This window comes from Amblyomma mixtum, chromosome 3, assembly GCF_055824585.1.
Source record: "Amblyomma mixtum isolate Tamu chromosome 3, ASM5582458v1, whole genome shotgun sequence".
Taxonomy (NCBI): Eukaryota; Metazoa; Arthropoda; class Arachnida; order Ixodida; family Ixodidae; genus Amblyomma; species Amblyomma mixtum.
This window is the reverse complement of record NC_143014.1, coordinates 171,735,876-171,760,334: the sequence shown is the minus strand read 5'-3', so window position 1 is coordinate 171,760,334 and position 24,459 is coordinate 171,735,876. Positions and strand designations below refer to the sequence as shown.

Sequence of the window (24,459 nt, the reverse complement as noted above, 5' to 3'; positions counted from 1 at the left end):
TAGAGGGTTCGGATTGACTCCTGGTGGCCTGTTGACTGTGCTATATGGATTGAATTTCTTGGTTGTCATGTTTTGTTTTCACTGATTATTTGTGCGCTTTGTGGTGGTGAAGTTATCTAGCTACGCACGCAGTTCATTTCAGATCCGAAGCACCCGAAGGCGCTTGGCTCGAAGTGAGCTGAGCACAGTGGCTGGTGCCTGCAAGGCTTGCAGTCCGCTTGCCTAATCGCTTGAAGCCATTTAAGCAACAAGCTGGGTTTGCTTAGCGGGAACCTGTGCTACTCGTGCGATGAAAACTATAAGAGCGGAATAAAGTTTTTTTTTTTGTTACTTTAAAACTCAACTGTCTGCAATCATATTTCTTGTACGAGTCTCGGAGACACTTTTAAAAGCGCAAAGTAGTTCTACAAGCGCAACTTATCTTAATCGTACTTGTCAAGGATTGCATTCGCTTCATTTCGAAGCCTGGCGGTGGCCGCCCATTGCATGCAGTAATGATGGTTTGGTTTGGTTTATGGGGTTTAACGTCCCAAAGCGACTAAGGCTATGAGAGACGCCGTAGTAGAGGGCTCCGGAAATTTCGACCACCTGGGGTTCTTTAACGTGCACTGACATCGCACAGTACACGGGCCTCTAGAATTTCTCCTCCAAAGAAATTCCTGCCGCTGCGGCCGGGATCGAACCCGCGTCTTTTGGGTCAGCAGCCGAGCACCATAACCGCTGAGCCACCGCGGCGGCTGCATGCAGTAATGACTTCCACTTCATAAATTGACACACGCAAATACCTGCAAGTTGCATTTGTCAGCATGAACACTGCCGTCACTTACGGCTAGGCCAGTTTTCCCCTTCCTAATTCATATTTTTTTTCGCAATCCCTGTAAGCGCAGCGACAGGGCATGGTGACAGCCGGCACTTAGCACGTGCAAACAAGTTTTCCATAGAAAAGCGAAGGTTCGGGCAAGTTTTTCATGGCACGAACCATAGCCTGTGAGCGAACTTGGGGCGCAAACCAGGAATAGCCGACGATACCAGGGAAACGTCGCTATTTTTCCAAATGCGAAAATGGAAACTTCTGTAGTGTATTTTAAGCGCTAGCAATTTTTTTTAACATTTGCTCTGAAAAATGCGTCTGTTAAACATAAAAAATTATTTCCTATATTTGACATGAAGCTAAAGCCCTCTCTCACCATGGACAAGTTTGGTGCTCGTTTACGCCTATCTGCTTTAACTGATTTTTTTTATTGCGATGTACAGTAAACATAATTCGTTGCAGGCTATAATTATTGTAAAACAACGCTTCCTTGCAATATTTTTATAGGAAATTTGTATTTTTGCAGTAGTAGTTATGTTCTAGGGTTAACAATAGTCAAGCCAGGTAAGATACCTCTGTTTTACCGGCATTCCCATGGTGGATGAAGTGCCCTTTTAAGAAACTCGCACAGACGGTGGCGCCAGCTTTTCCTGTAGGTAGTATTTATGAACTCTATGCCAGCGCTACCACCTTGGCTTGTCTGGGCAGGCTTGACGGGCCATGAACTGCAGTTTCAATGCCGTTTTTTTTTTTTTTATGCGAAAGCATTACATGTCCCATGAGCACAAAAGCCGGCATCCGCTGTCGTCCATGGCACGAAATTCCTCAGCTCTCGCATGCTCTACCATGCTCTCGCATGACCTCAGCAGTAGACCATGAGGTAGTGACGTCTGCAGCAAAGCAGAAAAAATAAAACGTCTTCCAAGGCGCGGGGAATGGAACCTACGACTTCTGACTGCGAGGCGAGCAGGAACATGTGTGTAGCCCTCAGCAAAGACTATGTTGAGAAAGCGATTTTTTTTTTTTTCAGTGAGAACCGTTTAGTCTTCATGTTTGCCATTTCAAACGTGGGAAACTCCGCAGAAGTTATCGCGCTGCCAACTTTCAGATAATTTCCAACCCGACTCAAACCTCCCCACATAGAACATCAACTTTTATATCATTACTTAAATGCCGGTCTGGTTTCATTTGAAAACACCAAGAGTATGAATAACACTGGTGACATTGCAGCACATTCCTAAATGCAAACGTTTGGGAACATCGGTAAATTTTGCACCAAGCCGCTCCCAAGCTGTCCAGCGCGAGTGAAACCGACGCCTGCATTTTCCAGAGTACGACAGCCCGGAGGCGTCCTCGACTCAGCGCCGGTGCTCCATACACCCTCGTCAGCAGTCGACGAGAGCCCCGCATGCGGCCCATGGTTACGGAGGCTGGAGCGCCAGGCACAAATGCCGTCCTCGCAAGAAGTACTCGCATTTCACGAACGCACGAGACACGATGGTTTCGTCTCGTCGACCGTGCAGCTACAGCGACCAAACGCAAAAGCATTCAATAAAAATTTGCGGAATGCGGGTATTTCACGGACTTCAGTAAGCTGAAATGCTTGCAAATATGGGCACACAGAGAGCAAAACGCTTGTCTAAAATAAGTTCTGCTGATGTGTTTCTGGCTGAAGATGCGATATCTAGTGATAGAATTTGGTTAAATATCGCCTGGATGTAAGCATGCACAGTTAAACTCATAGGTTTTCATCGTCATTGTTTGCCTTCCCAATCGCAGCGGCTTTGGCAGCTGCGGAACGCACAGTTCGATTGTTGTAGACATTTGTTTTGACCTCTGTACGTGCATGCTTCACACGCCGGTGTTAAACCAGGCGACCAGGTCGCGAAAGAGTGCCGTAATTTTTTTTCTGAGCTCGCGCATGATGATACGATATGTCTTCACAGAACCTTTCGTTCCTAGTACAGCTGGCTGGATTTAACTCTAGGGGATGGGACAACGCATGCAAACCTCCGGTCTGCAGCGAAACATGAAACAACACTCGCGAGCTGTTAGTGTGGGAGAGCACGCAGGTTCACTTACTCAAACAAGTCAAGCGTCTGCAGCATCGCTGACAACCACGCTGAAGAGGCTGCCAATTCGTCCATCGAGGAGTGCACTATTCCAAACGTGCCACATTAGCTGACAAGTTCTTTCGCTGCGCTTTCGCGCATCTTTCGCTGCTATAGATCTCCGTCAAAACGACCATAGCTTAGAGGGTCGTTAAGAATAATTCCATTGGATTTCAGCACAAGGAACCGTAAATGTGGGCTCAATAAAGGCTTAATTCACCTGAGTGTCGCTATTGTGTGTAGGAAGACCGCTCGGTGCCTGCCATAGGAGCGGGGCTCTCCAGACCACAACTTTAATCGATCTTAGGAGAAGGTAAGTGACGCCAACCAAGTAAAATACAGGAAAAACACGATGTTTCGGGACCGGCTCGGCCCCTTCTTCACGGTGTGACTACGGGCGAGCGCAGCTTGGCTTTTTAAGCCCCTGCGTGGAGGACATCGCGAGTGTCAAAACAAGAAGTTGTTTGCCCTACAGCAGCGGCAGAAGAAACAGCCTGACCCCCATAACTCTGGCTTTGTAAAGAACCTCTCCTCCCGTCGCTTAACACCGCCCGAATCCTCTGTTCTCGCAAAAGGACATGGGTTCAACATATCATCTGGTCCCGCCCTCCCAAAACTAGTCTCGGCTGTTGAAGATGCGATCCAGCACCTGGAGCCGCACGTCACGGAAGAGGTCCGCCTGAAAGCGATTGGTGTAATCGCCAAGATACCCCCCAAATTTCCGAGCAATCTGTCTCAACTGGAACGAAAAGCCCTTCGCGGTCTCAGGGACGACACCGACATCGTCATCCTCCCGGCAGACAAGGGCAACTCTACAGTGGTGATGGACCGACGCGACTACGAGGTGAAGGCGTCAGCCCTTTTGAGCAGTGGGGCGTATGAGAAGGTTCGCAAGGATCCGACTTCAAACACTCAGGCAACACTCAACAAAACCCTGGCAGAGATATTCAAGCGGCACCCTGATTTCAAATGGCTTTACCTCCGCCTCATCTCCAGAAACGGCTCAGCTCCAGGCTTTTACGGGCTACCTAAAATTCACAAACCTGGCGTCCCCCTTCGGCCAATTGTAGATTTCACCCTGTCTCCTCTGCGACGTCTCTCGGACTACCTTCACAAGGTACTGGCGCCGCTCGCCGGCAGAACACCCACGCATGTACAGAATTCGCGGCATTTCGTCCAATTTGTCTCGAACCTTACCGTGGAGGAAGACGAAAGCCTAGTCTCGTTTGACGTGGTGTCGTTATTTACCTGCGTACCGGTTCCCCTTGCTGTGTCCGTTGCTCGCCGCGCACTCGAAAACGACCAAACGCTGCACGAGAGAACTCCACTCAACGTCGATGAGGTATGTCGCCTTCTCGACCTCTGTCTGCGCAGTACCTTTTGCACCTACAACGGAGAATTTTTCAAGCAAACAACCGGAACTGCTATGGGGGCATCTATTTCAGTCACAGTGGCTAACCTAACCATGGAAGACGTCGAAAGCCGGGCCCTCTCCTCCTTTAATCCCAAGCCAAAGTTATTCCTCCGTTATGTAGACGACTGCTTTTGTGTGGTGAAAACCTCAGAGATAGAACACCTCCAGAGTCATCTAAATTCAGTTGAACCGGCCATACAATTTACTGTTGAACATGAAGAGCAGGGCAGCCTGCCTTTTCTGGATGTCCTACTTACAAGGCACGACAAAGGCCTGCAGTCCTCGGTGCACAGGAAGCCAACCCACACAGGACGGTACCTACATTTCGATTCGAACCATCCCATCCCGCACAAAGCATCTGTCGTTACATCATTGCTGAAGAGAGCCGACTCCATATGTTCCTCACGTGAAGAAAAAAGGAAGGAGAAGAACCGAGTCATTTCTGACCTCCAAAAGAACGGCTACCCAAGCTCATTCATCCAGCACATTATCAGGAAACAAGAAAGGCAAAACAAAATCCGATCTATTATTTCCACAGACGCATGCCAGAAGAGAAAACGTGTTTGCATCCCCTACGTGAGAGGCGTGAGCGAGACGCTGGCGCGCATTCTCGGAAAAGAAGGGGTGCTGGCAACGCACAAACCGACCAGCACTATCGGTCGCCTTCTCCCCCGCCCAAAAAAACGGCAGCCCAGAGAAAAGGCCCAGGGCGTCGTGTACAAAATTCCGTGTTCCGTCTGCCCGGCGTCGTACATAGGGGAAACGAAGAACTTCGCGGAAAGGATGAACCAACACAGAGCGGACGTCCGTCCCATGAATCGTCAACGCAGCGCCGTGGCCGAACACTGTGAAGGGTGTCACCACCCAATTGACTTCGACAGCACCATTGTATTGGAAACGGAAGCTAACCCACGCAGGAGGCTTCTACTCGAGTCGTGGCACATTCAGCAAACACGAGAGAATGTTAATCGTTCCCTGTGTTTGCCGTCGGGACGCACGAACAGTTCCTTGCGGAATCACTTCGTAGGTGACGTCGCTGAGTTTGCGCAGCACTTCGTACGGGCCGAAGTAGCGGCGCAGAAGCTTCTCGGAGCGACCCCGCTGGCGAACAGGAACCCACACCCAGACTTTATCGCCAGGGTTGTAAATTACCTCCCTGTGACGAAGGTTATAGCGTTGAGCGTCTTTAACCTGCTGCGTCCGGAGTCTCGTTCGAGCAAGCTGACGGGCGGCCTCAGCGTGCTGGACGAATTGGTCAGCGCCGGCAACTGATGGAAGGGCGACATCGGGCAGTAACATTGAATCCAGCATGGTAACGGCTTCGCGACCGTACACCAAACGAAACGTGGTGAAGCGGGTCGTTTCCTGGACTGCGGTATTATACGCAAATGTTGCATACGGTAGTACCTGGTCCCAGTTCTTATGGTCTTCGTCGACGTACATTGAAAGCATATCGGCGATGGTCTTATTGAGTCGCTCAGTAAGGCCATTCGTCTGAGGATGGTAAGCTGTTGTTCTGCGATGACAAGTGCCACTGAGCTGCATAACTTCCTGGGTGAGTGCTGAAGTAAATGCAGTGCCTCTATCAGTTAAAACGACCGCAGGGGCACCATGACGGAGGACTAGGTTAAAGATGAAAAAGTTCGCAATACCAATAGAAGTGCCGCTGGGAAGAGCTTTGGTTTCACAATAACGGGTGAGGTAATCAGTGGCGACTATAATGTAGCGGTTGCCCAAAGATGGCGTAGGAAACGGCCCGAGCAAGTCCATACCGACTTGGTGAAAGGGTACTCGAGGAGGACCAATAGGCTGCAGCAGACCGGCCGGCTTGACAGGCGGCGTCTTCCGACGTTCGCAATTACGGCACGTCTTAACATAGCGCTGGACAATAGCAGCAAGCTTGGGCCAGTAGTATTTTTGTCGTACGCGAGCCAAGGTCCGTGAGAAACCGAGATGGCCGGCAGAAAGCTCGTCGTGGCATGCCTGCAAAACGTAGGGACGGAGCGGCGTTGGGACCACCAGCAGGTACTGAATGTCTGTGGAAGCGTAGTTTTTCTTGTAAAGGACGCCGTCCCGCAAGCATAACGACGACAGGCCACGCGTAAAAAGGCGAGGTGGTGATGAGGCGGCTCCCTCGAGGTAATCGATGAGGGGCCGCAGTTCGGTGTCATCTCGCTGTTGTTGAGCGAGATCAGGCGTCGTGAGAGCGCCGAGAAAAACGGAGTCATCTGTTTCTGGTGAAGAACACGGGATAGGGGCTCGGGATAGACAGTCAGCGTCACTGTGTTTCTTGCCGGACTTGTACAGAATAGTGACGTCGAACTCCTGCAAGCGGAGACTCCAGCGGGCTAAGCGGCCAGAAGGATCTTTAAGGTTGGCTAGCCAGCAGAAAGAGTGGTGATCACTGACCACTCTAAACGGCCGACCATACAAATACGGCCGAAATTTTGTCACCGCCCAGACAATTGAAAGGCACTCCTTTTCGGTAGTAGAATAATTCGCTTCGGCACGAGAGAGGGTGCGACTGGCGTAAGCAATGACCCGCTCAGCACCATCTTGCCACTGAACGAGAATCGTTTACACCGACGGCTCAGTGAACCCTACCTCTTCTTCTGGCTCCGTCGTCATACCCGCAAGCACTACAGAAATTAGAGTTAGGACAGGTCACCGCACTTCTTCGACGGGTGCAGAACTCACCGCTCTTCGTGTTGCCATTGAATACATCAGTCAGCAGCGCCCTCAGCGGTGGTCTATTTTCACCGATTCGAAAGCTGCCCTCCAAGGCTTACAAGCTGCTCTTCGCCGTGGAGCCCATGAACAACTGGTCGCAGAAATTCGACAGCTACATCGCCCTGCCATCAACAAAGGACATGACATTATCTACCAATGGCTACCGGGGCACAGCGGCATAGCAGGTAATCACCGCGCGGATGAGGTCGCGCGAACTGCTCACGACGACGGCGATTTTGTGTCGATCCCCATTTCGAGATCGGATGCAGCGAGCAGGCTTCGCGCACTTGCGCGGAACATCACGCTTGCCGCGTGGAATTCCGGCCAATTTTGCAATTCCCGTTTACAATCCTTGGACCCAGATGTGAAGCTCCGGCTACCATCAGGCCCACCACGACGAGAAGAAACTTTGCTGTGTCGCCTCTGGCTTGGTGTAGCTTTCACCAACCACTACTCATTCTTAATCGGTATGGCTGATAGTCCTGCATGTTCCATCTGCGGGCATGACGAGACCATAACCCACATTCTTTGTGACTGCCCTGCCTACACCACCGAAAGGCAGTCTCTCAGCCGTGCACTGGAGCGCCTAGATCCGCGCCCTTTCACAGAAATGAAGATTCTGGGCCACTGGCCGCGGCGGTCGTCGGCGGAGAAGGCCTGCAAGGCACTGCTCCGCTTCTTGAGAACTTCTGGCCTGCACGATAGGCTGTGACTTTAACGAACAGTGACGTTTTATAGTGACTTCAATTTTCTGTTACTCTCCTTTCTCTTTCTTTTTTTTATCCCCTCACCCCTTTCCCACGAGTAGGGTAGCAAACCGATTATTCTTTCGGTTAACCTCCCTGCCTTTCCTCTTCTATATCCTCCTCCTCCTCAATTAATCAATCTGCACACCACAGCGTCGTCTGTCTTCAAACATTGTGGGACGTTTGTCGGAGCGTTCAATTCTGCTTTATTATCTTGCTGCTGTAGTCCGCAAGCCCGAAACTGTTCGAGAGACTGCCAGAGTGACTAGACACTGAGCATATTAGCATGTGCGAGACGTAAATAGCGGAGAAAGACTCATTTCCGAAGCTTGTGTTCAAGGCTGTGCGAGAGGAAACTGGTCAATGCCGCATGTACAGGTCTTGGATTTGAGCAAGCAGGTTGCCGAGGCTAGAGTTTGAGGGGACATTTTGATTGTCCAGCAGACTGGTGATGTGATGTAGACACCCAAGAGCGACAATGGCGTTAGGCGGAGGGTAGCAGGTATACAACGGCGCAGCTCAAAGGATACGGGACGCTGTGCTTGGTATTCATACGTGTAGAAGCCTTTTTGTCGGCTTTCGCGATATATGTACAAGCATAGACTGGTCACCGCAACGCCCATCGGGGTATAACGGCCGCCAAAGCTCTCACCAGAAGTCGATGGACAGCCTTCGCAGAGCTTTAAAAGGCAGCGGCTGTGAAAAAAAATTTGGGTTACGTTACGAGACTGGAAGAAATCGGTTTTATGGAACAAATGAGATATGCTAGAGACAATGGCATTAGGCGGAGGGTGATTGGTATAGGAGGGGAGGTAGAGACCAGTAAGAAATGGGCAGGACATGTAATGCGGGGAACAGATAGTGGACGGTCCTTAAGGGTAACGAAGTGGGTTTCAAGGGAAGGGAAGGCAAGCTTAGCAGGGAGCGGCAGAAAATCGGGTGGGTATGCATCGTATCAGTCGCGCATGCGCTCTTCGTATGGGCCCTTTGCCGGGCTTGATCTGTATCACGTCACAAGTACACGTTCTTCCTTCATTTCCGGACGCCGGAACACGGTAGATAAATTTTCGGGTAAAGGGTAGTCTCAGATGCCACAGGGCAGGGTGAATTGGAGGCCCGTGCGCGAGAGGCCTTTGATGGTGTTGAGGATGCACCGTACTGCGAAGAACAAGTACACCCGCGGAAAGGCAGCCCTGGTATACAACGCATGCGGAAGTGGAGGGCTCCGGATGAAATTACAGGCCCCTGAGGTCCTTAACCGTCAATCGCAGCTTTAACGAGACTGCGTTTAGGCTTCAGCGGAAAACCCGTGTTAAGAGTGTCTGGAATGAAAATTGGAAAGAAGACTTAATGTGAAATAAACGTCGGCGCATGTCTCAGACGCCTGAACTTCTATAGATTTATTTTAGAAAGAAAAGTCATAAACTTTAGCCCGGATTCGAACTCTCGACCCTTGCGTCGCCAGCCAGGTACGCTACAGACTAGACCATTTATACACTTTCTTTATTGCATGGAAGTACACCCACCTTGACAGGCTTCAAAGTCCACGTATACACGATGACTTTGCTCAGGTACAAGGGAAGCTGGCGCCCGCAGATGCCATCGCTAGACGCCATGCGATGTGTAGCTTATCACAGCAATGCAAGAATAACTAAAAAGTAGGAGTCTGACATGCAGTTTAATTTCCCAAGAGAGTCGTGTGCACCTGGTAGCTACAAGAATAAAATGCATCACAGCGAAATAAAAAAAAACTGCATGCACATTAAAAGCTTGTCACTTTGCCATTCAGTTCCTGGCCCGACGTGCTGGCTTCAGGCGCTGCTTCTTGGCTTTGGTTTCACCGTCATGCTCAACGGAGTCACCAGTAGGACCACCTTCCTGAGGTGGCGCAGAAAGGTTTGAAATCCTTAACGCAGAAGACGTTGAGGAATCAGGCTCTCCAGTGCCAGAGAAGTCGTCTTGAGTGGCGGTACTAGCCTGTGTGGTTTTCTTAAGCCCCGTAAGTTTTTCAGAAGCAATTTTTTTCCCAGGTCTCTTCGTCATGCGGATCGTGCTGGAGGGCACATCAGATTTATTGTCTGTGTCCTCGCTGTCGGAGGCCAAATCCTCACTCTCTGCACGCTGTTCTGTTTCAGAGTCATCACCTTCGCTGCCCTGCATGGTTTCAACGCTAGAATACCCTCTTTCGCCAAGGCCGACAGTGCTCTTGGATACGACCTTGTCGCGTCGGGGTTCAGCGTCCGAGTTTTCGTCTGCAATTTGGGGTGCACCGACAGAGCCCTCGTCTTCACTTTGGGGTGCACCGACAGAGCCCTCGTCTTCACTTTGGGGTGCACCGACAGAGCCCTCGTCGTCACTTTGGGGTGCACCGACAGAGCCCTCGTCGTCACTTTGGGGTGCACCGACAGAGCCCTCGTCGTCACTTTGGGGTGCACCGACAGAGCCCTCGTCTTCACTTTGGGGTGCACCGACAGAGCCCTCGTCTACATCGACAGAGGTCCCGCTTTCACTGAAGCGTTCCACATCGACAACCATGCTCTCGTCATCGGAAGCATTGCCATTTCCTCTTTTGGGTGCTACGCCTTTTCTCTTTCCCGTCTTCATTTTTACGGCGTTCCCCTTCTCTGCCTTGGTTGCTGCGCCGCTTGACTTTCCAGCTTTCGCAGCAGCTCCAGTGCTCTTCACAGCTTTCGCAGCAGCTCCAGTGCCCTTTCCAGCTTTCGCAGCAGCTCCAGTGCCCTTTCCAGCTTTAGCAGCAACTGCAGTGCCCTTTCCAGCTTTAGCAGCAACTACAGTGCCCTTGCCACCTTTAGCAGCAACTACAGTGCCCTTGCCACCTTTAGCAGCAACTACAGTGCCCTTGCCACCTTTAGTTGCTGCGCCAGAGCTCGCGGCCTTTTTTCCAGCCGAGCCGTTTTTACTTTCAATGTCTGCTACGGCAGGCTTCGCAGTTTCACCAGCAGCACGCTTTTTCTGTGCTCCGGGAGGCTTCCTTGCCTCGGCGCCTTTGGTTCGGCTCTCGGTGGCTACGGCTTCGCCACTCTTGGTCTTCTTGGGGACGAACTTGGTAGATGGTCCCGGCTCTGTAGATCGATCCGACGCAGGTTGCGCGGTTGGAGCAGGAGCCCTCTTTTTAGGCTTCGCCTCGGTCGCGAGCTTGACCCGTCCTCTCAAGCCCTCCGCCACTTCTGTTGCTTTCGTACGAACCAGAATGTTTTTTTCGATGGCCATCAGGAACACCCTTTTGAAGCTGGTCTTGAAACGCGTACCATTCACGTCGGGGTACTTTCCTGTGGCAAGGTAAACACAAGGCATTTTCAAAAATTTGATAGCGCATGCGCCGCACAGAACTAAGTGAGCTGCCCCCCACCAGCAGGTACATTTACCGGCGTACCACAAAGTGCCCCAAGAAAAGCCAGTCTTTAGCATATTTCGCACCGGCAAGGCGAATTCACCTTAGCCTAAACCCTAATATTGAAACAGTATTTCCATGCACTAGAGGCTGCTGCCATCTTAAGATAAGATAAGAAGTTTATTTAGACAGGTACAAGTTTCTGGGAGAATGGCCAAAAGGCAGTGAGATGCCTGACAAAGCGCCATCCCCCCAACTCCCAGAAGTTGAAACTTGTTCAGAAAATGCAGTACGAGCACCGGTACAGCACACAGAAAAAGCTTCAAACACAATTTTAACATCTTATTTAAAGAGCACATTATACAAGTGAAAAGGCATTCTGAAAAAAAAAAAGGCAAGCTTCTTTAACATGTTTCTTAAAACGGCATAAAGCACAAGTCTAAGAACTTAAAAGACAAGCAAATATGCACAACAGAATTTAAATCATTCAAAAAACGCTATCAGTCTAAGTTTGCAATGACAGTAAATAATCAAGGAGAGTGTTCTTGAAAGCAATAGTTGCAGTATTCTCTTCTAGCATTTGTCTGATAAAATGATGTTTGTTTAAGAACTCTGGTATACGATAAGATAGTATTTGGGTATCGTAATTTGTTCGCAGCTTTGTTTTTCTGCATGTATTATTTAGTAAGTTGTGAGAGTGATTTTTATCCAGGTATTGCTTTGAGAAGGCGGCAGGGTTGGTCTTCATTTGACTATAGATTGTGAGGGCTAGTTTTTGATGCAGTATATTTCGAACGGTTAGGAGCTTAGGAGGGGTAGTGCTACCACAGCACTACCCCACTAGAGGTGTGTGGTTCGAGAGGGAACAACCGTATAACCCATGCCCAAGAACAGCTATCAGTGGTTTGGCGTTATTAAACTTTCAATCCCGAACGCAGCTCTACTGACATGCAGAAAGCAAAGATTAACAAGGCGCTGCGTGAGGTATACAGAGTGCGCAATTTTCATCGCAGTTCTCGGGGGGAGGAATCTGCGGATTAGCCGAAATGCTGGGAGGACTAACTGAAATGCGTCTATATCGATAAAGTACCGCTTCGTAATCGGGCCACTCCCGTCAGAAAAGGCTTAAGCTAGAAAATACGAAAAAATTGAAATGCAGGTATTGCCACTATCGGTAGTTTCCGCGAGTAAACCGCGGTGACGCCGAGACAGTTTTCTGTGCGGGTCCCTTAGGCAATCGGCTACACCGGCGTCCAGCCTAGTGCGTTAATCACTGTGTTCCGTTCGGTCTCGAAGTAACGAAATTGAATAGTGGCGGGAAATTTTTACATCCAATTTTCTCTGCAATAAAGGAGCCTTTTGCTTCAGAACAAGCATATACACAGAAAGAAAGAGCCATAGGTCTCATTTTTACTAAGATGAAAAACTGGATGAAATTGTTCTCAGTGTCCCTGAAATGCAGCTTAAACGCATTTTCGCGCACGCACACGCGCAGCCTAAAGTGTTCTGTTCACACTGAGAACACATTTCATCCCCACCAAGGATCTTCAGCATGTTAAGGATGGAGATTATTTGACAAATTCTAACGAGTTTGAAAATAAAATTTCGCCGCGGGGTTTCTCTTCGTGCACAAGCCCTTATCTGAACGAAGCTAATTTCACGCTATGGCGAATTTCGACTTTTTCCTGCAGCCAGCATCTTGCACCGCCCGCATACGCCACCCTTTACTGACTTGTTCGCCAGAAGCGCATAGCATTTTAACAAGCATTTATTTCTGCGTTAAGGCGGAGACTTGGGCAAGTTGGTATATCATACTTCAGGAAAAACAGCGCAGAAACGTGGTACGAGGAGCATGACGACACAACGCGCTGACGCGGCTCGTTTTTATTCCGCCAGAGGCGAAATGTAGCTGGAAAAACATTAACAACAAAATCGTCAAACATTATAGGCAACCCCGATACAGAAGGTTTGATTTTATTTCTGGGCCTTTAACGTACCAAAGCGACTCAGGCTATGAGGGACGCCTTAGTGAAGGGCTCCGGAAATTTCGACCTCCTGGGGATCTTCAATGTGCACTGACATCGCACAGTACATAGGCCTCTAGAATTTCGCCTCCATCGATTCGACCGCCACGGCCGGGATCGAACCCGCGTCTTTCGGGTCAGCAGCCGAGCGTCATAGCCACGCAGTCTAACGGATGACTTGCTAACGCAGCTCTCGCCTCTCCGCAGAGTGATTAGAGCCAGCGCTCCGAAGATTGCCCTGGCTTTTTAGAGCACGCTAGTCGTAACCAAGTTCCGCTGCGTATTGCCGGTGGTTAGCAACGGAGCCCGTAGCAACCGGATCTCCGTCTACAAACAAGAGGTCGCTGCGACGATCTCCGCGCTAGGGTGCCTCGATGCGCGCCCGTTCTCCGGAGAGCGGGCGCGCATCGAGGCACCCTACTCCGCGCGTTGTCGCGGCGTAGCTCCGCGGTATCGCAGACTAACCTAGTATATAGGAGTGTACTAGCTGGTGTAGTTAACCATGATGACGTCATAGTATATAATGAGCATAATTAGTAATAAACAAGAATGTCCACATGCAATACATCACTGGAAAGAAGAAGTTTAGCCTAATTAAGTAACACTAATTAGACAGATTAATTGACGTAATTAATTAGTTGATATGTATGTTGCTATAGCAACGGATAACTACAAGTGCTAAACAGGTGACGTGACCTTCAGCTTGACCTTAAAAATAGAACGAAATGCACGAATAACAATGGGTGAACTGATGCCGTCATATACGGTATAACGGAATTTAAGTCATGGGACTTAGCATGACGTCAATCGGCACGCTGAAAAGGCGCCTACTAAGGTTGCTCTCGCCACAGACGGCGGCGACATGGACGGGAATGAAGACGCAGTCGCTTCAACGAGCTCCGGTGCTGGCAGTTGTCGGAACGCACTCAACGTTACCCACGCGAATCCTCGTGTAGTTGCCCGATAAACCAGAGCTGTCGTTCTCTAACCAGGTTCAACGCTAGTTAAACCACCGCAAATTTTTCGCTTTTTATTTCTTTAGGACGCGCGTGCTGTCCAGGAAAGGTGTGCAGTTTTTTTGTTTTCTTTATGGTTAAGCAAGCACGCCACACTGCTAAAACCAGGCGCCGGCAGCAATCTAGCCATAGATTTCAATGTTTTTGCGCTGTTTTTCTTCTAAAATACCTATTTCATAAACCAGCACAGCAAAATCCGCCACCATTTTTACTAACAGCATTTAAAGATGGCAAGTTTAAGGTACGTTTAACCTACAGCGAAAGCACTGCTGGCAATGTGGATGTAGAAAGCGCTGCGCTCGACGATATAGATGCACGCCTGATTCATTTGTAGTGTTCTTCACCACACACTGCCTCTCAACTATTCCCGGCACAGTACAGGAACCCCTTGCACGAAGCAGATTAGTCTAGTTCCCAATCTAGCCTTATTCGCAGTTCCAGGCCCAGACCCTCCGCTAGATTTCAAGAAAGGAATGGCGCATAAATGGCTCACTTTACTGGTGGGCTCTTCAACCGCGAAGGGACAAATACCGCCCGCTAGACGGCGTTACGTGTGGGACGCTTAAGCGTTACCCGGCTGCCGTTGTGCCCCTTAACTTGCGTTTGGCTTGAGCTAAGCTATTACAGCTTTCCCTGTAAAAAAAAAGCAAAAAAAACGAGCACACTCTTGCACCGACTACTTCGCAGCGATTGATTCAACGGTTCCACGTCTCACGCGGGCCCAAGCTTAGATTCGTCCACATTTGCAATCGACATTGACCAAATACACAGCGGCTGCCATTCCGTGAAATGGTACCCCTTGCTTCCAGATTTCGTGCCAGAAAAGCCTGAAGAGTTCAGATGCATCCAGTCGATGCTGACTTTTTACCGACTGCATGTTCGAAACCATATTAGTTAACGGGGGGGGTGAACTTATGCAAGAGAACAGCTCATGGAGCAGTTCCACTGATTACACTATCATTGTAACTCATAAGATCGAGCCAACTCGTGGGATAATAACCTTGTACAGCAGCCACGTACTGGACGAGGCTAATGACGTCGGCAATTGAGATCCGCGCATGCATCCGTCGGCTGTCCGACTGCTAGCGTTTCGCGGCGTTCTAACGCGCCATTAAAAGATCACCGTTTATCGCATCTGCGTTTTACATTTTGCCCATGTTCATTCCTCAATTTCAGCTTTATCACCTCGCACATCTCTAACCGCGCTCTGCGCTTCCTTTGCCCCACGTCTAGCCTTGCTACAGATTCCCAAGTTAGGCCCCATAGGCGTGTAATGACGGGAACACCTAACTTTCTAGGGATACGCGGAGAGAGCCACCGGGCAGAGGCTATTCCCACCACCCGAAATATTCTGTTTATCGTATACAACATTACAAATAGCGGCATGTGCAGTCTATTTCAAAAAAAAAAAAAAGGTCATGGCATTTTAGTTTTTTTAATACTTCAATACATGGTGCCAAACTAGACCTGTGTGCGCAGTGTGCTATATCTCTGAGCAAGTAGGAAGAAACTCCGATACAGAAGGTGCAATCATTGCAGGTGCTTTGCGCAAGTCAAGAGGCGAGAAACGCTGCAGGACAGCCATTCACGGCTCGCATCACTTCCCACATGGGTGCTTGCACAGCTTGACAAAGATACGGGCGGGAATACTGGTTTGAAATACAACTTACTGAAGATGAAGTTTCGGATGAACGCAGGGGTCGCGCCTTTACGGTCAGCTGTAAGAGAACAGCAGAAAGGAAGTGAACAATCGGGACAAACGCGCGCACTTGCACGCACGTCCATTCTCGAATGAATAAATGACAAAGGCGACAAAAGAGACATAGCTGGCATTTAATGAAGCACGAACGCAAGTACGCGCCCTGCCAGTTCGCTGCGCCAACACAGTTTACGCGCGCGAATTTTGCACGCAGCTTACGCACCCATCAGCAGCTGAAAAGGTTCGAAAGAACGTCACGACATTCCTGACGTGACAAACTATGGTACGAAAACCCGCCGTCAAAAGTTCGCGGACCGCTCAGCCTACGCACACAGCTTCGGAGAGAAACGCTGTAGGGCACTCGTTCGCGGGCTGGGCGCACAAGTCGTGGGGAGACTTCTCTTCGGACAAGCCTACAAAGTGGCAGCGTAACCGCTGTTTGCTCGGACTTGAGCTGGTAAAGCAAAGCTCTTGCGCTTCAAATGCGAACGCTATAGCCGGGGCAGAACAGTCGAGCGCAGGTGCGCAGGTAACACATGGATACGTGGATCACCGCTAGTGAGTTATCAGGAGAAATATAAACCACCGATCCAGAGCGTACTGCGCCTTGCACTTCGCTGGCCGACAGTGCATCCATCTGGCTTACTCGCAGGGTCCCAAGAACGATTGTCTCGCGCCGGCAGACCCGCTCCGCGAGAAAAGACGCAGGCCTTTTCCCGTCCCGTGGAAAGGTACGAAAGTAATTTGTCCAGCCCAGATTGCTGTTGCTGATTATACACGCCTGCACTGTATCTAGTAAGCCACGGGGCCGCAGTGAGGCGGTTCCGCTTTCTACGCTGCAAAAACATTTATCAGGAAGCAGCACTTCCGACGCTCCGTCTGCCGGAAGTTTTAAAATCAGAGAGGATAAAGGCAGAACAATGAATATAAATATCGAGGATGGCTGGCTCTCAAAGCTAAATCGCGTTAGCTTGCCACGACGACCTCTGCGAAACCGCTACTGCAAAAAAAAAAGTTGGCTGGATACGCTTCAACATCTGAAATTCAATGTTTGGTTTGGTTTTGTGGGGTTTAACGTCCCAAAGCGACTAAGGCTATGAGAGACGCCGTAGTGAAGGGTTCAGGAAATTACGACCACCTGGGGTTCTTTAACGTGCACTGACATCGCACAGTACACGGGCCTCTAGAATTTCTCCTCCAAAGGAATTCTAGCCGCCGCGGCCGGGATCGAACCCGCGTCTTTTGGGTCAGCAGCCGAGCACCATAGCCACTGAGCCACCGCGGCGGCTGAAATTCAATGTGACACACAAGGTGAGCACAACTCAATTGTTGCCTTGTGTGTGGCGCTGAATTTGAAGACAATTGTTTCCAAATCCACTGCTTTATGTTAAGCAATTTCCCTTAATAGAAATTCAGCAAGAACAAGGTGCTCGTAGCCGTCATAAAAAAAAAATCCCCACAAGAAAGTAACCGTGTAGTTTTACGGCATTCCATCAAGAGCTGCTTCAAAGAATGGGATGCATGGATTACGTCACATTCAGTACTGACCACAAGTCGTGGGTACGAAGGCTCGCGTCTGACCTTGTGCCTCTGCTTGTGCCTTGACCTCACGGAATTAGTGCACTGGAGTAAAGCTCGCGGTACTATAGCTCGCCCTCACTGCGCATGTTCTGTGCGTGCGTGAGTCATTCGTCGCTCAGAAAATCTGATGTGCACGACCGTACGTCTTTAAAAAAGAAAGTGTGGATACCACGCTGCTGCCGTGCCGCTGCACGAAGAGCATGTCGGCGGCAGACGTGGATTCCCAGTGCCCCGGCGGTGACAAGGCGGACCTCGGCAATTCAAGAAGCCAGGGGCAATCCACATCATAGATGAGCACGAATCCACAATTCCTAGCCCGAGTGCGCCGAATGTGCCGAAAACCATGCTCCCCGCGCACACTTAAATAGCACACCGTATTTGGGATGCGCAGGTATAAATGCCATCGCTATTTGTTTTGCAGGTCAGGTGTCGCGAATTCAGATTTCAAGAATAACCGCGTCTGCAAGAAAGAATAGACACACCGCCGCGATCTTTCTGCGTGATCCAAACAGCGCGAGCGGCGAAAAATTCAGCTGATGCAACACCCACGAGTACTCGTGTGGAATGACTACATATGGATATATAGAATCGTTTCCCTTCACAATAGCCTCGCTCGCGATGAAATATCGCTCAGTGCTGAATATTTGTAAAAGCTCAGCGTGCTGCTACCTTGTCTGTAGCGCTTGCTTCGTTCGTCTAAAAACGCAGTTCCTTGCAGGCGTCTGGAAGACTGACTGTGGCGCCTCAAACACTTGGGCGCAACAAGCCATCTCGCGTTCGCAGCGTTTCACTTCATCGAAAGGGACACTGAAAGCAAACGGAAGTCCTGTACCGGCAGACGGCGTCGTCGCCCATCTTAGCAGGCGAGACTTCTTTAGAGCGAGGATCTGCTGTCCACCCAAGGCAGTGATCACCGAGTCCCTTTTGGTCTCGACGTCAGGAGTGTGATGCGAGTAGTGGGGAAATTCAAAGTCCAATTTTCTCAACAATACATGCGGCGTTTGCTGCCGAACAAAACAGCATCACTGCCAGAAAGAGCCATAGAATAGGTTTTAGCAGAAAAAAAAATTGATTGAGTTGCTCTCAGTGCCCCTATAAGAGTGAATGATGGAACTTTGCAATCCAGCCAAGCTAGTCTCATTGCAAAAGGTATTCGAAAAACAATCCATTATTTCACACCTACGTGCAAAACTGTAGGGCAGGAATATACTGGTAGCAAAGAGGACGTGCACTCACCGCAGTTCTTAACAGCATCTACGATCATGTCGATCATAGGCGTCTTCCTGCTGGTTGCCGCCCTTTGGTCGGTGGAGGACTGTTCCTCCTCAGACGAGTCACTGTCCATGTCTCGGAGACGCCTCCTTGGAGTCTGCGGCAGCGGTATCAAGGTATCAGATCCACACAGATGCATGCAAGGATAGGAGCTCACGCCAAAAAAAAAAGCGCCAACAGAACTATTGGATGCATTATGGCGCCATCAATGACAAAGTAAAATACCGAAAGAATGAAGTCTGAGCTCGCATGCACGGGTGGCTTGCATAAACCTGGAATAACGCGAGGTTGAGGACTCCGTGATACTCGAATACAGGCAAAATCGCTGCAGCTGTTCACTATTTCCTTCACTGCCTTGGGACTTTTTTTTTTACCTTCTTAGAGCCAGCAAAAAAAAAACAGCTTTCTACGAAACTGGCAAGCTATTACTAGTTTTTTCGCAACTTTTCGCGAGCCTATTGAAGATATTTGTGAAACGTCCAAGTCATGGACTGTAGTGCTAACAGACAGTTTATTGAAAAAAAATGTGCGACTTATGCTTAGCCTAATACTTAAGTGAAATGTCTTCTAAATGCGTCAGCATCGCTATCTAAAGAGAAGGTCAGATATAAGAGGTGTTTGATCGCGCATAAAAGATGAGCTTGTCGCGGTCGCGTGTCGATGTCTGGTTCGAGGAATTAGTGTTTCTGGCGAATCTGTCGCGTACGCTTAATCAATTTGATAACCTCGGAAGCTTCGCACAGTTAATACAATCATTTCTCGGTCGGAGTAGAGTTGTGCCTGTACACTGTTGCATGCCAACAGCCGTCGCTGCCATGAAGGCGGACCGACTAGTTTCAAAGGCAATTCGATTATACCAAAGGATGAAGCTATCACCGGCATATCTTGTGTCCACGAAAAATTGTTCAACTACTCCAACGTGCGCATGTAACGCCGTGAAGAAAATTTGGCCAGAATAATGACAAGACTGTCTCGGGTTGCCATATTAACTTCATTATGATCATCCGACGACGCATTTTTTTTTAATGACCATCGTGACTAGGGCTGTTCAAGCCACTACGAGCCGCTTCGATTCAAGTGACAAGGATTTACAAACTTTTTTGTAAGCATCTCAAGAGTACACGGAAACTGCTCCTGCGCGCGAAGCGATGAGCTAATGACGATGGTCAGCACTTACTACAGCTGTAGATAAGTGGAAGCCGCACGAGGCTCTAGACCGCCCGTGCAGCTGCCTGTCATGCATTTATGACACCTACGTTTGCGTAGGCTTCTGGGTTTCAAATAACATGTTTCCAAGCACACGGCGAGCGTGTTGAATTTTTTCGACTGCCACTGGTCGCCAGCTGCTGTTTGCGCCTGCAGGTCGCTGCTGGAGGCGCACTCTACATGCTTATCACGAACCGAGGAGCAGGCAGGGCGTAGCGCCCTTGGGCGCTTTACCGCTTTTGCCCACCGCCTAAAGGCCGGTTCACATGCAAGCGACTGAGCGATTGAGCGGCGCGTCGCAGCGAAAATTTCCAACTTGGTGAAACCTCGCCGCTCATCGCAGCGACGACTCAGAAAAGGTTTTCCCGCCGCGGCGACAGAATTCGCTAGCATATTCGCTTGGATGTGAAACAGGCTTAAACCTTGTGTCTGGCTGCGATATAGGCGCGCGTAGCAATTTTGCGACCAATGGCCCTCGCAAAGTTTGGTCGATCGCTTTCTGATCAAAGAAGTCTCGCACCGTGAAGCACATCGCTGTAGACGTCTGAGCGTCAGCACAATGATCTGGTCTCGAAGTTACATGGCCACTCGTTTACACACGCAGTCAGTGAACGATCCTGCACGCATCGTAACCCTTTACGGCGCCGTTGTGGGAGGCTATGGGTCAATTTCGACCACCTGGGGCTCTTTGACGTGCACTGCATCGCACAGCACACAGGCGTTTTTGCATTTAGCCTCCACCTAAAGAGACTGCCGCGGCTGAGATTCGACCCTACGACCTTCCGCTTCGCAACCGAACGCTATAGCCCCTGAGTCACTGCAGTGGATGTTACTGGGGAAAAAGATAGCTGCGGTACAACCCTGCTGAACCTAGTAAGACGAGCGAAAGCTCTGTTAACATGGCTATCCAATCTGGCGCCTTTCCATATGGTAAAGATCATCAGATCCCGTTTGACGGCGACGACACATCGTCGAAGCACTAGTTCCGGATGTTGCTCATCCAAGACTGTGTGGAGGTAAGCACACACCACAGCTTTTATACAGCGTCTTTTTCTTGTTTTTTATCAAGACTCGTTATGCTCAACTTGCTCTGTGGACAGTTTTGATTGCATAAGCTGCTGCCACACTTTTTTTCTTTCTGCGCTACATCAATTGAAATGCTCATGAAAAACAGACTTATGAGTTGGCACATATTAGAGATTTGTACACTGTCAATCAGCCGTGATTTAAAAGCGGCAATGATTATTGTTTGTAATCGCGTAATACCATGTTACAACCTAAACCGAAATGGCTAGAGGAAGTGTTCAGTCACTTATTCACCACGCCCATATGTTTATTGCAGGCAAATGTGCGCACAGCCGGCAGGAAATAAAAAATGACGCGCCCGAAGATACATTTGCACTGCACCGATGTTTTCACACAGGTTACACAGTTTCTCCGGCGAGTCGTAACCCGAGCACCCATCATCACAAAACGTACTGAATGGAGCACCAAAGCGCAGAAGGATGGCGACATCGCTGTTGTCGCCGCAAAACAGTCCTACGGCCGTGCAGCCAAGCTCACGTCACGTCGCACACACGGCAATTCTCAAGCACAGTGCCAACACGAATCGCGAACAAAATGGTAATGTGGAAAACTGGGCGTGTTGGTACATGTCTTGAACAAATAAATAGCAGCGCAAGGAGACGAGGACTAGACGTCTTTAAAGGAAAAGATTTTGAAGGACTTCTGGCCGCCCACTGCCTTACGTGTGAAGAATGTTCCCCAGATCTTACTAGCACAGTCATTAAAAATAATAATAATCAACGTGTAACGCGCGAAATCTTTGAATCAGAGTTGATTTATAATCGGGGAGAAGCGTGTGTTAGCTCCGCTTCTATCACTCTTTCTGATAAAGAGCTGACATATTTGTGAATGCACTGACGATGACGCCGGATTGTTCAGAGTGCATATATGTTCGCACGATTCGTTGGAAATAAAAGCTGGAAGTTCAGCGCCGTCCTTGTTGTCTCGTCTAGTCCTCGTCTCCTTGCGCTGCTATTTATTTGTTAAAAAAAATGGTAATGAATGCGTAGCCAGCAACAACGTCATGTGCACGCTTCGGTCGCGATCACTGCAACCATCGCAACGAATGCGACTAGCTGCACAACGCCACGTTCATTTCAGCATTCGGAAAGCACGGCGTGCGTAGTGAGCTCTCGAAGGTCCACATTTCACTGCCTTGACGTAAAAGCACTCGCTTCGATCGCAATCACTTTCACTACGCGGACACTAGTCACTGTGCTAGGCAGCTCATGCACGCACAGAAGTTCACCGTGAGCAGCTGTTGCTCGCCGCTGTGCGTGGATACTCGCAGGAATTAGGAACGCTTGCAGCAACCACAAACAGCTCCATATAAACACTTCGTGACACCGCCAACGCGTATGTCTTGCGTCGGTTTGAAGAGGCGCTCTGTCAACAACATCACCGTCGATTTCAACTCGGGAAACTGTCGCTGCTCGCCGCTGCTGCACGCGGAGAAGTTCGCAGTCGCTCTGAACACTCGTAATATCAACATGTGGCCAATATAGTATGCCTCGCGGCATAGCTGCCACCACTACAGCTACGACCTATGCCTCGCTTCCCAGTTCAGTCGACGGACGGCCATCTTGCCCCGGCAGGAGCGGATGTCTACGTCACGTAAAAAGCAGCCAATCGCTGCAATCCGGTCGCCAGGCGGTTCCGCTCGTCCGCTCGAAAGTTGAAGTTCACCAACTTTCCTCCCGCCCGCCGGACGGGGCGGTTGCCTATTGTCTGGTCGGGCGGTCCGCCAGTCCGCCTGCCTAGCGGATCCGCTCAAAAGCGATCGTACAACGGCCCGCTCAACGCGCGCAGCTGCGGCGAGGCGTGGCGAGTCACTTGGCATGACGTCACGTGGCATGACGAACGGTATTTAAAAGACGCAGGGACAGCAAAGCTATTTCATCCGACCGTCTCGGAGCCTGCTACTGTGGATAAGATCACGTAAAAAAGTACGATTGCTTTCTGTCAGCGAAACCAGATTGCAGAAAGTATACGAAAAAGCTCGCAGCAATGCTTCGTCCATCTGATGATAACTCCCCAAAACGAGTACAGTGCCGCAAGGCTTAATGCTATAAAGTTAAGCTAAAGAGTTACCGTATAGCAACCCCCCTAAGCAGTTCTTATCAGCTGGACGCCGAGCGCCAGTCAGCGGTTGACGGCTTTTGGCGTCAAGCGGAAAATCTAAACTCAATCACGCCCACCAGCGCGAGAGAATAGAGTTGGTGACTAATAAATTCGCGCAACGCTTGCGCCTTTCCTTCACGGCCGCCTCTGCCGCGGCCGACGTTCGAAGAAGCAAAACGTACGCGGTACGTGGCGGCTGCCAGCAGACACCTGGCAGCAGTGACGTTGCCTTTCCTTTGCTGCTCTCGAATGAAACACGGTGAGCGGATAAGCGGTGCGCTGCGGTAATGCGTAGGCCCACGGCGGCACTTCCAGTAAGTAGAAAAGAAAACCCACTTACCAACAGGCGCAAGGGATAGCAGCCTGCTCGCGGAGGGTCAGGTTCAACGGGTCCGCTGCTTGCGGCAGGTCAAGCCCGAGAGGCCTGGTGTTCGTCAAGGTCGGCTCGAGAGGCCTGGTGCTCGTGCAAGGTCAGCCCGAGAGGCCCGGTGCTCGTGTGGAATAGCTGTCCGAGAAGCCCAGAGTTCTCAGTGCTGTCCTCTCGCAGCAGCAGGCCAGCTCCTACAGAGCTGTAGGGTCAGGCTGCGTGCACGCGAGAACGAACGCGCATGTGGGCGCGCGCATCGTGCCAGAGTGATCGTGCTCTTCCTCCTTGGCCGACACTGGCGCCCTCAAGGTGGCTTATGCGGCTGTGCAGTGTGGCATGCACTTTTTCGCGTCGCACGCAGTGAAGCGCAAGGCCTCCCACTTGCCCTTTTTTTTTGTTCATTTTTACATCTTTGTTCATTTTTACATCTTATACAAAACCGAAAAGTAGGAAGAAGAAAGCAACGGGCATTTTAACGGACACTTCGTTTTTTTTCTCTCTTTTTTTTTCTCGGAAAAGAATGGTTTATGAGGTTTAACGTCCCAAAGCGACTCAGGCTATGAGGGACGCAGTAGTGAAGGGCCCCGAAAATTTCGACCACCTGGGGTTATTGAACGTGCACTGACATCGCACAGCACATAGGCCTCAAGAATTTCGCCTGCATCGAAATTCGACCGCCGCGGCCGGGACTGAGCCGCGTCTTTCGGGTCAGCATGCCGAGCGCCATAACCATTGAGCCACTGCACCGGCTCTCCAAAAAATTACCGACGATTACGTTACTTCCTAATGCGAAATTTGAGCGCAGCAAATAAGCTGTTTCACCTTTTCGATAGATTGAGGCAAAGAAATCGAGCAACACATGTATGCGCTATCACAGAATTTTTTTTATTTTTCACACGTATTCGCAATTTCGGCTCGGGCGGTGCACATATACAGATCCGCCG

At 50.0% G+C, this 24,459-nt stretch overlaps 1 protein-coding gene across 2 annotated transcripts; it reads right to left on the bottom strand.

Annotated features, from left to right (window-relative positions):
* Positions 1 to 9,542: 9,542 nt before the first annotated feature.
* LOC149352707 (uncharacterized) lies at positions 9,543 to 23,922 on the bottom strand. Of its 2 annotated transcripts, XM_089577229.1 has the most exons (4): positions 23,489 to 23,922; positions 18,721 to 18,853; positions 15,875 to 15,922; positions 9,543 to 11,102 (listed from the first exon to the last, which is right to left on the bottom strand). In XM_089577229.1, exons 2-4 carry the CDS (start codon positions 18,827 to 18,829, stop codon positions 9,598 to 9,600), a joined length of 1,662 nt encoding a protein of 553 aa, XP_089433355.1. In that variant the 5' UTR covers positions 18,830 to 18,853; positions 23,489 to 23,922; the 3' UTR covers positions 9,543 to 9,597. The 2 variants fall into 2 exon arrangements, with proteins under 2 accessions (XP_089433355.1, XP_089433354.1); XM_089577228.1 differs by lacking the exon at positions 23,489 to 23,922 and having other exon boundaries at positions 18,721 to 20,058.
* Between the last annotated feature and the right edge of the window lie 537 nt (positions 23,923 to 24,459).

Excerpts from the sequence above, each read along its gene's own strand:
- LOC149352707 (XM_089577228.1), bottom strand. The coding sequence starts at position 18,895 with ATGCATCTGTGTGGATCTGATACCTTGATACCGCTGCCGCAGACTCCA. Across the intron at positions 15,923-18,720 it reads AGATGCTGTTAAGAACTGCG|CTGACCGTAAAGGCGCGACC; the intron begins GTGAGTGCACGT and ends GTTCTCTTACAG. Across the intron at positions 11,103-15,874 it reads CATCCGAAACTTCATCTTCA|GAAAGTACCCCGACGTGAAT; the intron begins GTAAGTTGTATT and ends ACCTTGCCACAG.